The sequence below is a fragment of the Siniperca chuatsi genome, linkage group LG15, assembly GCF_020085105.1.
Source record: "Siniperca chuatsi isolate FFG_IHB_CAS linkage group LG15, ASM2008510v1, whole genome shotgun sequence".
NCBI lineage: Eukaryota > Metazoa > Chordata > Actinopteri > Centrarchiformes > Sinipercidae > Siniperca > Siniperca chuatsi.
Genome location: NC_058056.1, coordinates 25,988,717 through 26,002,016, shown reverse-complemented (window position 1 = coordinate 26,002,016; position 13,300 = coordinate 25,988,717). Strand labels below are relative to the sequence as shown.

At 38.1% G+C, this 13,300-nt stretch overlaps 1 protein-coding gene across 3 annotated transcripts in view; it reads right to left on the bottom strand.

The window, feature by feature from the left end:
- Positions 1-13,300, bottom strand: part of brf1a (BRF1 RNA polymerase III transcription initiation factor subunit a) — a 129,334-nt gene that overhangs the window by 75,387 nt on the left and 40,647 nt on the right. For all 3 annotated transcript variants that reach the window (XM_044166777.1, XM_044166778.1, XM_044166779.1), the window contains 5 exons: positions 12,693-12,786; positions 12,294-12,420; positions 10,695-10,734; positions 10,029-10,121; positions 6,330-6,635 (listed from right to left, as the gene is read on the bottom strand). In XM_044166777.1, the coding sequence (XP_044022712.1) occupies positions 6,330-6,635; positions 10,029-10,121; positions 10,695-10,734; positions 12,294-12,420; positions 12,693-12,786 (660 nt within the window). The remainder of the gene's footprint in view (positions 1-6,329; positions 6,636-10,028; positions 10,122-10,694; positions 10,735-12,293; positions 12,421-12,692; positions 12,787-13,300) is intronic.

Sequence of the window (13,300 nt, the reverse complement as noted above, 5' to 3'; positions counted from 1 at the left end):
ACCAAAAGTACAAGTACTCAACATGCAGTATGAGTAGAATAATGTATATTATATTATTGGATTATAATTAGTGATGCATTAAGGTGGGGCTAATTTTACTGCTGGGGAGCTTGTGAAATCCCCCCCAGATCAGTGAAGTCTTATCTTAACCTATAATAATACAATTATTTGGTGATTATATTTTGTATCATTAATCTGAATCTATAAAGTAACTAAAGTTATCAAATAATTGTAGTGGAGTAAAAAAATATAAAATAGCAGAACATGGAAATACTCAAGTAAAGAACAAGGTACCTCAGAAATTGTACTTAAGTACGGTACTTGGGTGCATGTACTTTGTTACTTTTCACCACTGGACTTTAATGGTTGAATCCATGTTGGAAAGGAGATGTGTGGAGGTAGAAAAGGGCACTGAAAACATCACAAAGGCAGTAAACTTTTAAATGTAATGATGTGATCGATTGAGAGTTAACTGAAACATAAATCTGCTGCCACAAATGAAGGTTTGTAAGATTGTAAATGTAAACAAGCTAATTTAAACCTTCAAGTCAAGTCAATTTTATTTATATAGCCCAATATCACAAATCATGAATATGCCTCAAGGGCATACGCCTCTGACCTTAGACCCTTCGGATGAGGAAAAACTCCTCCCAAAAAAACCCTTAATAGGGAAAAGAAATGGAAGAAAGCTCAGGCAGAGCAGCAGAGGAGGGATCCTATGGGAGGGAAACTATGCTAACAGCTTTCACAGACGACCACTGGACGCAGAATCACTCTGTTGAAGCGTCAGTTTGAGGAAAATGACATGTTTGTGTATGCTCCTTTACTATGAAAACTTGCAACCAACAGCTCTTCTTTCAAAGATTAGATGTCATCATGTTTTCGTCTTGCTGCTGCTTTGTTTACAATCAGCTGCCTGTGTTTCAAAATGGCATTTATGGGCACATGGGTGGGGCAGGGATCCACCCCCACTGAAAAGATCCAGGGTTAATTCCTGTTAGCACTACCTCCAGCATGGTGATATGTTCTAACAAACACATTTGACATTGCTGATGGCTGAGAAGCAGATGAAAGTTTAACCCTTTGAAAACGGCCCTCCTGCGGGCGGCTCCGAACTGGCCGCAGGAGATTGTTATTTGCATGATCCTGTTTAAATTGATCTAAAATAAAAACCATAATAGCTAGAGCATTCATTCTTTTTGCAGAGGAAAGCTAAGGCTTCGGTCTTTCACATCATCACGCTGTACGCTCGGGATGATGTCATTACGTTATGTGCGGTGCAAAACCGTGGAGCCAGAGGAAAACGCCTTTGCACTCTGCTCATTAAAATAAGCATTTCTCAAAAACAAAAAAAAATTTACATAGTTCAAATAACTTGTGGAGTGCTGAGAAAAAAAAATTGTTCATGTTTCTACATCTAGAAATCTTTTGGATAAATATGTTGTTTATTTAGTAAAATTTTATGAAAAAAACATGTCCAATTTTTTAATGTCTTTTAATTTGACACAATTATAATACTTTTTCAATTATTATGGTTTATTGACTTATATAACTTTTTAGTTTAGGTTGTACAGATTTTAGGGATATCAAGCATTTGAAGATACTCCAAGAAAAATACTAATGTAGGCACTGGCGGACCATTTCTATTGAAGAGTTAATGTCCTTGTCAGGTTGGATCTGTGGGACAGCGTGAACCTTATGCTCATCACTGGCATGTGAGAAGAGGGCAACTTCATGTGTGCCAGCAGAGGGATTTCGCTGCCTACACGCTCTACAGTACAAGGACTACAGTACCGGCCATTCAAAATGCCACTGGTTAATAAAAACAGTCTGAGATCATGATGACTGAACTCGCTATGACTTGCTTTTTATCCACAAAGTTGTGGTGTAGGCCAGTCTGTCGCTGTTTACAGGCGTCATGAACAACAAATACCTGTTTAGAAAAGAATCTCACATTGATTGGCTAAAAACATACAAGTAACTAGTTAGCTGGCTAGATCGTTCACTAGCTTATTGGCTAGTTCTTGTATTGTGTATACAATTATATTCTTACAAATTCTGGGTTTGTACCAATAGTCTTAAAGAACAGTTCACCATTTTGGGAAATATGCTTATTTGCTTTCTTAAAAGTTAGATGAGAAGATTTATACCACTCGTGTCTGTACAATACATATGAAGCTACAGTCAGCAGCAGTTCTGATGATTCTGAACAAATGAGATTCATGTGAAATTATCTTTGTGAACTTCTGCCACTGGGGAGAAAACAGAAAAGAAAAGTGTCACTATTTTGCATTTGACCAATTGGGGACTTTTTGTTTTAGTTTTAGGATAGTCTTCTGAGATCAAACAATATGGCAGCACAATGCTATTACACAAACCAAAACAGAACCAGCACACACTGTAGAAGCAGAATAAAGAAGAGACCGCGAGACACACACTCTCAGGGGAAAGAGCAGCTAACCTCTAATCATACAGCTCCCTGGTGAGATCAGCCTCAAGTCCCACTGGCCTATGATTAAACCCTTTAATCACAGCCATGTTTCATTTCTTAATGCTGATTTTGTCATTCATGGCCACATACGATGAGCCTCATGATAAGGAGGATGACTCAAACTAACATCACTCTATAACAAAAAACTATTTAAAAAAAGGAGACACATTTGCAATGAACATAAGAGCTTATAATTCAGAGAGCTGTGATTCATTGCAGTTTGGTAATTGTGGCTGCTCTCGCTCTTAACCTCGTCGCCGTTGTGTATTCCCATGGTGAAATGAGGTCAGTGGCAATATTGGGGGACATTTTCATCGGGTTAATGGGTGGTTTGACCTGAGCTATGGATGTTTTAGGGAGGCAGGCTTTTACAGAGAACTTCCAAGGACCAGGAAAGTTTCAGGTTTGCATTTATGTATTTAATGTAATATGGTAATTAAGTGTTTTAAATGAAGGACCACATCATTTACATTTTAGCTGTTTAGTGGACACTTTTTCCCCCAGAGGGAACGTAAAGGGATCAGCGTCTCTCTAAAGGACACTTGGACAGGACTGGGACCTGTTCCCGAAAAGCATTTTTATTATTATCGTAAATCGTATCGGATTATTGGATCCTATCATAAAATCCATTGTACGAAACTTTTTAAGTTTAGGATGTCTTTCCCAAAATCACTGTCTATTAGAAATTATCATAGATTAACAAGTTATTGTCTTTGTTCATTTTTTAGTCAATATATTGTATGTAATATATATATATATATTATGATGTAAAATCAGTGATGTTTCAATTACAGACAAAAACAATAAAATTGAGCTTTTGTCATCACCGTCGTTCTCTCCCTCTTCTTGCCTAAAGTTCTCAGTCTCTATATCTTATTTCTTTTTATTTATGGTTCACATGTTGTTAGCCACATGTTTAGGTCTAATGAATAAATGATGGCAGAATGACATTCACACTAAATGATGTTCATATTCATGGAACTTATAGGAATCGCCACTGCTTGATTTCAGGTTTAATTTGTGCTTAAGAGTAATGTCTGCCTCGAGCAATAGCTAAATCGATCGTTTGCTTTCTTAAATTTAGGCTACATCCACCCAGTAACATGTTTTATAAATCATCACATCTATATCGGTAAAGGGAAGGAAGCTGAAAGCTGTAGACTAATGACTGTACATTAAGCTTCATTGTGTTAGTCAACGTTTCAAGAATAAACAACTTCTTTGTGTTGCTAGTGGCGTGGCTCATGGGATGGCAACGTCGGTCTGTCAGTCAGTCCACCACTTCAGTCCAGAGTGAAATATCTGAAAAACTATTGGATGGACTGCCATGACATTTGTTACAGAATTGGCTGGTGATCCCTCAGCTTTTCTTTATCGCCATCATCAAGTCAACATTTCTATTTGCCCAATACTTTGGTTTATGCAAAACTAATGACATTCGTGTTAGAAATGTTAGCATGTTAATGTAATGCAAAGTAATGTAACATGCTAAACTAAGATGGTAAACATGGCAAACATTATATCTGCTTGACATCAGCATGTTAGCATGCTGACATTAGCATTTAGCAGTAAAGCCTCACAAAGCTGCGAGCATTGCTGCACAGATTACAGACAGTTATACGCCCTCTTCAGCACCACCGAAATGGGGCCCAGGTCAATATTTATGGACACAAAGAGGCTTCGGCAGGGATTCAAACCTGTGACCTTTAAGTTACAGGTTGTTCTCCACCCATTAGACCACTTCACCACCCCTTCCCTCACAACACACATCCATCAAAACACACTTCACCTCCCACCCCTGGCCTCTCCTAACTCTCCGCCCTCCTACTCAGAGCCATAAAAACACAGGTTTCCTCATCAGGACAGATGAAGCTGCACGGCACTATTACCTCACATCCATCAACGCCTCTGCACACCCAGATAAGGGGGGGGTGGGGGCGCAGAACATCCTACTCATGTAATTAGGTAATTATAGGCAACACATGATGGATCCCTGTAGTTGTTTTATTTTTGCAACTGTTAATAAGTCACATTGACAGAGGGTGTGATCACTCCTATGGTTTGTTTTCCTTTTTTTCCATCCTAACTGCAGTGGAAACGTTCAGTCTGTTCTTGTGTTTGGTTCATTTAGGTTCAAGTTACCTGACTGCATGTGAACAAGAGCCTCTAAACAACAGTAGCACTGAAAAGCCTTTGAAAAAAAAACCTATATATTTGTGAGCGTTTCAAAAGATTTATGTCTTCAGTAGGAACCAATGGTTTTGGTCCTGAGGAAGTCAGAAAGTACTGTAAAATGGACTGACATATTGTTAGTTTTTCAAGGGATTTGTTGATAAAAATATAGCATAACACCAGACTGTGCTTTTAAGTCATTAAACAGAAATTGGGTGATTGGTCATCTTATGTGAGATAATGATTTAAGCCATGCATGCATTTTTCCTCTGTAGTGTTTTGTAAGAATTAAGAACATGTGAAAATATGCTGTTGTGGCATTACAAGTCAACACCAACAAGTCCCAAGTCAAGTCCTAATTTAAAACCAACAAGTCCCAGAACATGTTCCAACAATTTCCTAATCAAGTCCAAGTCGAGTTGGTTTTAAGTATTTTTTATCTGGTCATCTGTGTTGCCATGTATACCTTTTTCTCCTGCTCGTGCAACTTGATTGGCTGCTGTCAGACGGATTAAAAGTATATCCGTTGTTAGGAAAATGGGTAGTCTATTCGGCGCACGCTTTTTAATCACGGGGAGGATTATCAAGTCATTTTAAGTCAAAAGACTGAAGTCCAAGCAAAGTCGAGCTCCAAGTCTTTTTATATTTTCTTCAGTTGAGTCTGAATCAAGTCCAAGTCATGTGACTCGAGTCCACACTTATGCTTTATACCCATAAAGCCTTGCATCGTTTCCTACAATTTGATCAAGTGATGTTCACCTACCAAACCACGCTGTTCCTAGTTATTTTTTCCTGTCTTGGTACAGTAATTTGGCTCACCGGAGTTTAAATGCCATCACAAAAAACGGACAGACAACCTCTCCAAAGATGCTTGCTTTAATGTGCCGCTAACAAACAAAACAGCAGCAACAACTTGCAGTATTTTGGCTCAAATCCACATGTCAACCGCCTCATGGGTTAAGAAATTTGGCTACCTTGTCTCCTGAACCTCTCCCACACATTCCCTTCCTGTCTGTAGTGTACTAAATAGGGTAAAATATAATGAGGGATGACAAATTTCACACACAGCTCAGCTATTTTCATTCTGGAGCAAACTTAATTATGACAATTAAACCTGGGAGAGCATTCTTTAACTTGATTAGTGGTTATTATGGTGATACAGTAGGTAGCAGACACAGTCAAGGATGAATGGCATCACTGCAGCATTAATAATCAGATCATCCTCAAGGGTACTGCTGCTTTTATTAAGATGTTTGCTAAATCAAACAATCTAATACCTGAAATGTTGTCTTAAAAGCATGCGATTCTCCAAATTGCTTGACTAACTACTGTGTCGAGATTTATTAAATACAACCACTCTTCCTCCCCCTCTGCTTGGATCACGCTGATGAAACATTAAAATGCAAAAAAAGACAAAAAGAATTACGAAGCACGAACGGATGACGTCTCAGAAAACAAATCTAAAAAACAGAGCACAGAGAGAAACTTGAGCTATTTTTTCCCCAACAAATTAGATTATTATGCCCCAGAAATCAACAATCTGTGACAAAACCAAGAAAACCTCCGATCTAGTTAATCTAATTTCTGGTAATGTGATTGTTCTGCCTAAAAATGAGGCATCTAGTATGATAAAAGCAAAAAGCTTTAGACATCAGGCTGCACTCACCGTTCTCCTTCCCGTCTCCGATGCAGCCGCCGATGGACTCGGTGAGGCCGAGAGTGGCTGCTGAGGGCATCGTGCCCAGGATGGACGCCAGCGATGGGGCTTTTCGCTTCGGGACATCCTCCTCCTGCTCCTGGTCCTCCTCTGGTCTCTTCTGCTCTAGTTTCATGAGAGCCTCCAGTGTGAGCTCGCCGAGTTCTTTGCCAAAGTGCTTGGCCACAGCCTGAAGCTCTTCTTCCTCTTCTGGTTCGTCAACGTCTTCCATCTTACACAATGTGGAGAAGCCGTCGTCGTTCTCATTTTCACCGTCTGAGAGAGGGACAGACAGAGTTAGATGTGGAATTAATGTGGTGTTTGATTTATACCTTTAAGGAAATACTTGTTTTGCTTGCAACAACTTTGAAAGCGACGCCAGAGATCAGGATCAGCTACAGATCAGCAAGCCTGGAACTGGTCAACTTTGTCTCGAACACATCATCAGGACAGATAAAAACAGGAGCTTGAAACCAGCTCTTCTATAAAAACGTAAAATAAAATCGACATTTACATCTACTGAACCAAAACAGTGTAATTTAACTAGTTCTCACTTAGCTTAGGGCCTCCTAAAGGGCCCCAAAAACAACAGTGAACAACATGTTTGGACAATTTAAAACACAACCACCAAACAGGCTCAGGGATAGATGGGCATTAAAATAAAATATCAGATTATAAAATTTGAAGGATGGTAGTCCAACTGTTTTCCACATTTCTTAAATTTAGCACATAACTTCCATTTGGAAAAAGAAAATATTAGCATCTTACAGGTAGATGGACAAAAGGATTAGTACTGTGAGTAGCGGTAAGTTTGTTCCAATTGCATACAGTATGTACTATATACAAATTGTCATAGTATACTGTTGTTGCAGTTAGTATATGAGAAATCATACTTTACAGTTATGGACTAATAGGACATGATACAAAAGGCTGGAAGTTGCTGATATGGATAAAATCCTCTCTCTCTCTCTCTATAAAATTTTATTCTAAAATATTGATATGTATTGTAAATTTTGTAGAAAATCAACAAATAACCATTTATTGATAAAATAACCAAATTGAAATATCTGGGTTTTTTTTTTAGTTTTTGAGGCAAAAATCAATCAACAATAATTCAATATTGTAATAAAGCAGTCCTGCTCACTGATAAATAAATAGATACAGTAACATGGCATAAACAGTATGACAAAATGTCTGATGATTAACAAATTTACATGGTGTCATGGTATATATTTTGATATTGTGCAACTCTACAATACGTGCGCTGACGAACAATCAAACTGGAACTCCTGAATGCCACTGCCAATTATAGCTGGTTGCCTGGCAACCTCACTGTGATGACAAGACTCCAGGAAGTTACTGCGCCGGGCCAAGAAACAGCACATGACCACAAGTAAAACCACAATGTCTCATTTTTTTGCTTAGGTTTTTGTAAGACTTAAACAAGATATAACGTGAGTAGTGAGTTTTAGAGGCGCTGCTATGCAGATTGTTTTACCTTTGCACAGAGCCAGGCTAGCTGTTTCTTTATGCTAAGCTAGGCTAACTGCCTCCGGGCTGTATTGAATGGACACATATGAGAGTGGTATCGATCTTATCTGACTCTTGACAAGAAAGCTAATAAGTATATTTTCCAAAATGTCAAACTATTCTTTTAAAATACATAAAGAGAAAATAAAACGTTTGTTTTTCCAACGATTGAATACTTTTCTTTCCCTGAGATTTCTTTTCCGCTCCCGTCTCACCACCATCCACAATTTGTTTTCATGTTTTGCAGCTGTGAGTAGCTCCTCCATTCCTTTGTGACTCGCACTGTGGGACAATAACAGCACACACAAAAATCAAGCATCTTTTCAGTCTGCATACTGACGTTTTAAAATGTAGTACTTTAAGAGTGTTTTCTCACTTGTCCGGTGTAAACACACTAAATACTCAAAACCTGCTTTGGTGTGCAGTATAGAATTAGTACACAGTGGCAGACATAACGGTACATTAGCCTAGTGCCACAGCAGCATAGCTACAGTACTTAGGCATGTAGCTACCTTAGCAGTGATGCTAGCTAAGAGTAAATGTTAAAAAGTTGTACATTATCAATTAGTCTTCCAATCATTTTTCAATTAATCAGTTAATTGTTCAGTCTTTAAAATCTCAGAATGTAGTGAAAAAAATACAAGCAATCACAAGTTCCAGTAACTAGAAGGTCACTGTTTCAATTTCCACTGATTCACTGTGGACCTCAACAGGAAATGAGTTTAATTAAAAATGTGTCCTGGTGTAAGCTAAAATGCTTATTTCTAATAATTATAATACGGTTTGACTCACCTTTACTATGTTGTATCTTATTATACAGTCCATGACTCCTCAGTATTCTCCGAGGATTAATAAAGCAGCCGAGAGTTACAGTATATGGTCAGATTGTATAATTAGCTGGGTATAATTATAAATCAGAATTTCAGTTTCCCAATTAAAAATAATACAAAAGAATTATTATTATTGATGTTGATACAAAATGCCACAAGTGAAATTATTTAGTTTCCCAAATCACTGAGAATAAAAATGGTGATAAATAATCTCATCCAGACAAAATAATTGGATCATAATTTTGGCTGTCCTCTCGCAGTATGGGTATTTAATTAAAACGTGTCCTTTAATCAGCCATAATTAAAATGTCCTCAGACAGACTTCTGCCCACAAGTCAGAAAAGCAACTCGATTATCAGTTTGAGAAGAAGCGAAATGCCACTGGATCTGAAAGCGTAGCAGCAGCTGAAGAGCAACATGCCTGAAATCAGTGACAGCCTGTGACCCCCCCTACTGTGTGAAAACAGGGGGATACGAGGAGTGTGTGTGTGTGTGTGTGTGTGTGTGTGTGTGTGAGACAGAAAAAACAGACAAAGACAGAGGGCCAGAGATAAAGAGCCAAAGGTAGAAAGAGATAAAGAAAAAGAGTGACAGGGAGTGCACTCTGATGTGTGTTATTTTTCATGGGTGGGCCTATATATGTGTGTGTGTGTGTGTGTGTGTGTGTGTGTGTGTGTGTGTGTGTGTGTGTGTGTGTGTGTGTGTGTGTGTGTGTGTGTGTGTGTGTGTGTGGAAACACTAACAACCTCTGCCTTCTCATCCTGTCTGATTGACTGACAGAGTGATAAATAAAAGCATCATCACACATTAACATGGCAGCGTTTCCCCCTGTGATGATTACAATAATGGAAAGCAAGGTGTTGTCAAAGGAAAAGCCATTTTGTTATCTAAATCAAAAGGTTTTATCTTCTGTACGGTGGCCATTTTAGGACATTATAGACTTGTCAGCCTCAGCTTTAAATTGCCAGACTGGTCTCAATTTTAATTTGTCTAAGTTGTAGTTTGAGCTGCTAATTAGCTTCATAACATGCTTATGTTAGCATTTAACTGCCTGATAAAGCACTTTATTTCTGCCATAAAATACTTGTAAAAAACATTAGCATGTTTGCTACAGTTAGCATTTAACATGCATGTTACTTCTGCTTGATAACAAGCTAACGTTTAGTAACATACTGTTAATATGTGATATAAAGAGTTCAAACAGCTCTGGACTTCTGTGGGGATCAAACATTTGACCTTGAGGTTACAGTTACATTATCACTCACAACCCTCATTTACTCTTTAACTAACAGTCCTTTCTGCTCCGTACCTTCCTTAGTGTAGGCGGCGTAAACTCCTCTCAGTTTGGGCCTACTGGTCTGAAGCTCTGCGTCTATTTCATCCTGGTAGCTTTGAATTTCATCTGTTGAAGATAAAAACGAAAACATCGGAGTTAAACCTAGATCAATAATCTTATATGCAACACTGAAAAGCAGAAAGTGAGATGCAGAAACTTTTCTCATGTCCCTAAAATGATTGTGTATGATACATGCGGGGGGAAAATTATACTTCTTTTGTGTTCTTGGTAAAGTCACAGCCTGTTCTTCTGAAGCTTTGCTAACCCTTTTTCCCCATAATTACAATATGTTAGTACTGTAACATAATGTATGGTTAATTACATGTTGTGCTGAAACAAAATCATGTAAAAAAAACAAAAAAAACCTTTTTCCTCTCTATGTACTGCAGCGCTTTAGTTTTTTTCCTTGTTTCAGCCACATTCAACACTGCATTTAGTCAAAGTCAGCCCAATGGCAAACACATCGAAGAAAACAAGAAAGCGTTGCCAAACTTTGTCTTTCTCAGTGTTATGAATGTGAGTCTAACTACCCTGAAAGCTAACAGAATATCATTTTGCAAAATCAAAAGAAAAGCAAGTAGCCTGGAGTCCAGATGCCTTTGATGTGATGGCAAACAGACAAGGATATTGCACCCATACCTTCAACGTCATCAATCTTTTTCTTCAGCTCGATCTCCAGCTAGAGGGAAGAAGACAGGGAGGGAAATTGAATGAAAGAAGAAAAGCCTTTTCCCAATCCAACAGTGAGCAAAGGGTGAAACGATTACAGAGTGAAACATATCAGTATAAAAGAACATCATAACACGAGGACTGTGGGTGGCTGACAGCAGCTGCCTTTTCTTTCAGTACGACAGTTTCTTCCTAAAACTACATAACACCAAGCGTGAGTTTGATTTGGTGCTGATGGCGGGAGACACAGTACTGAGTGAGAAACACATCCACAGTCAGATCTTTGTTTCTGTACTGTAAAAGTAAAAATGATTAAACATATAACTTCTAGAAACCTTGTAACACTAATTTCGCTCTTTTCCATTGTGACAAGATGAAATGTTAGAAATTACTGAGCAGAAAGAAAAACTTTTTAAAAGAAAGTGACAGTTGGAATTATATAATTAAACTCTCCTAGCTTAACAAAAAATACCTAACATGAGGTCCAACTTACTTGTTGTTTCCAAAGCTGTCAACCACGTCGTGGCTTTCATCAGCGGATGGAGTTTGTCACTTATCACGTGACAGAAACGTCATACTTAAGTCATGTGAAAACAACTACAGCATTTTATTATATATATTATTTTCTGTCAAGTTTATGTAGCTTAGCCATAAAGTTGTACATTTTCCAGCATCTCAAAAAAGATTAATTTCTTGATGTAGGATACTGGAAGCACAAATCTTAATTACCAAATGCACGTTCGACATAAATCACAGCTCTGACGTAGATTCAAGTATCTGCATGATTCACATGCTTTAAAATTATATTTTGCTTGAATTTGTTACTTTAAAAACCACAAAAGATGACAATTGTTGACAATGTTTAAAGCAAGTTCACAGTCATGCGTTGGCTAAAGCTAACAGGCTAAAGGCTTAAAGGGATCGTTTAATTTTGAGATATGTGCTTATTTGCTTTCTTGCCGAGAGTTAGCTGAGAATCTTGATACCACTCTCATGTCTGTACCGTAAATATGAAGCTAAGCCAGTAAACTGTTGGCTTAGCTTAAATAGGGGGAAACAGCTAGCCTGGCTCTGTCCAAAATTAACAAACTTATCTTCGAACACCTCTAAAGCTCACTTATTAACACATTGTATCTTTGTTTTTTGTATGGATAAAACAAAGTGTAAAAATGACAAATCGCTGTTTCATGGGGGGAATAAGTGCCTCACTATTTCTGACCAAGATTTGATACAAAGTCGACCCTGCTACCTCTCTGTTAAGTATGTGGACCTACAGAACAGTGATCTTTGACAGTTTTACTTTAGAGGTTAATACCCTTCATTAATTATTGGAGAACGCCTGGGGGCTGCATGTAATCATCAAGAAAATATAACATGAAATTTTAATATTCCCTGAGGGGAAAACAGGTAATTTCATAAGCAGTGCAATTTATCAAAATTGACAAAAAACATGGATGTGAACGTGTTTTTTTCTGATGTGACACAATTTCTTAAAGCTCAGGTGAATTTAAAGGCTCCTTGAACCAACGAGCTTGTTTTTCCTGATACTATGTGTGCTAAAATCCACACCTGATGGACTTTTTTCTTCATCAGTCCGGCTGTAAAGCAGGGCGGGTCACACTCTTGGTCCAGATCTATCTTCATGAACTCTTCGATGGTCAGCTGACTGGTGGGTGTGTCCTCAAACTCTATCAGTCTAATGCAGGAGAAGTTGCAGGGAATGTTAAGTTAAAATCTAATCAAATAAAAAGCACAAATAAATTAAGATGAAACACAAATTTGGGTCAATGCGACTGACAATTTGGGACACCAACAGTTTAAATTTTTTTTTATTAATCTCCTGCTCACTTATGCACCAAAAAAACTCCCAGACAAATCTCACGTAAGAAAGCCTCTATCTTCAATACTTTTACTGTCAGAACTATCAAACTTCATCCATTATCCAACAAGTCGGCTTTTACCACCCACCTTTTTCTTAGTGTGCTTTCACACACTTTTACAACGCCGATGATTTCTTTGATGGTCCGGCGAAAGTCGTGCATACGTGCGGCAACGAGAAGAGCTGAAAACAGAAAAAAAAAAAAAAACACAATGTGATGAAATCTAACCAGTTTCAAGTAACTTAGAACTCTGTCACATGTGGTCCGTCTCTACACAGTATTTATAACTCAACCTGTGTCGTCCCTAAACTACATAAATGGTACACAATGGTATTTTTCTGTGTCTTATATTGAGCTTTCTTCAGCTCTATGTTTTGGAAATTAAATATATTAATACACACATAATGATATAACAAATGTACACACATATGATCAAGACTCAAACATAGGCAAAGACGTGACTGATCACTCAAATATTATGTTTGGTTTTTATGCGTCTCTGCATGGACACCTTGAAGACTGGAGGACAGAGCCGACAGGACGGGGGAACCTCAGCTCGTGGAGCCAACAGCCCGCCCCCACACAAAAACAGTTTTAAAAAAAGAGTAACAACAACACTAATATTATGCAATGAATTGCAGTGCGAGCCTTGAAGGGGAACAGTTATATAACAGTCATTAGAGTTGCCTCGCTCAA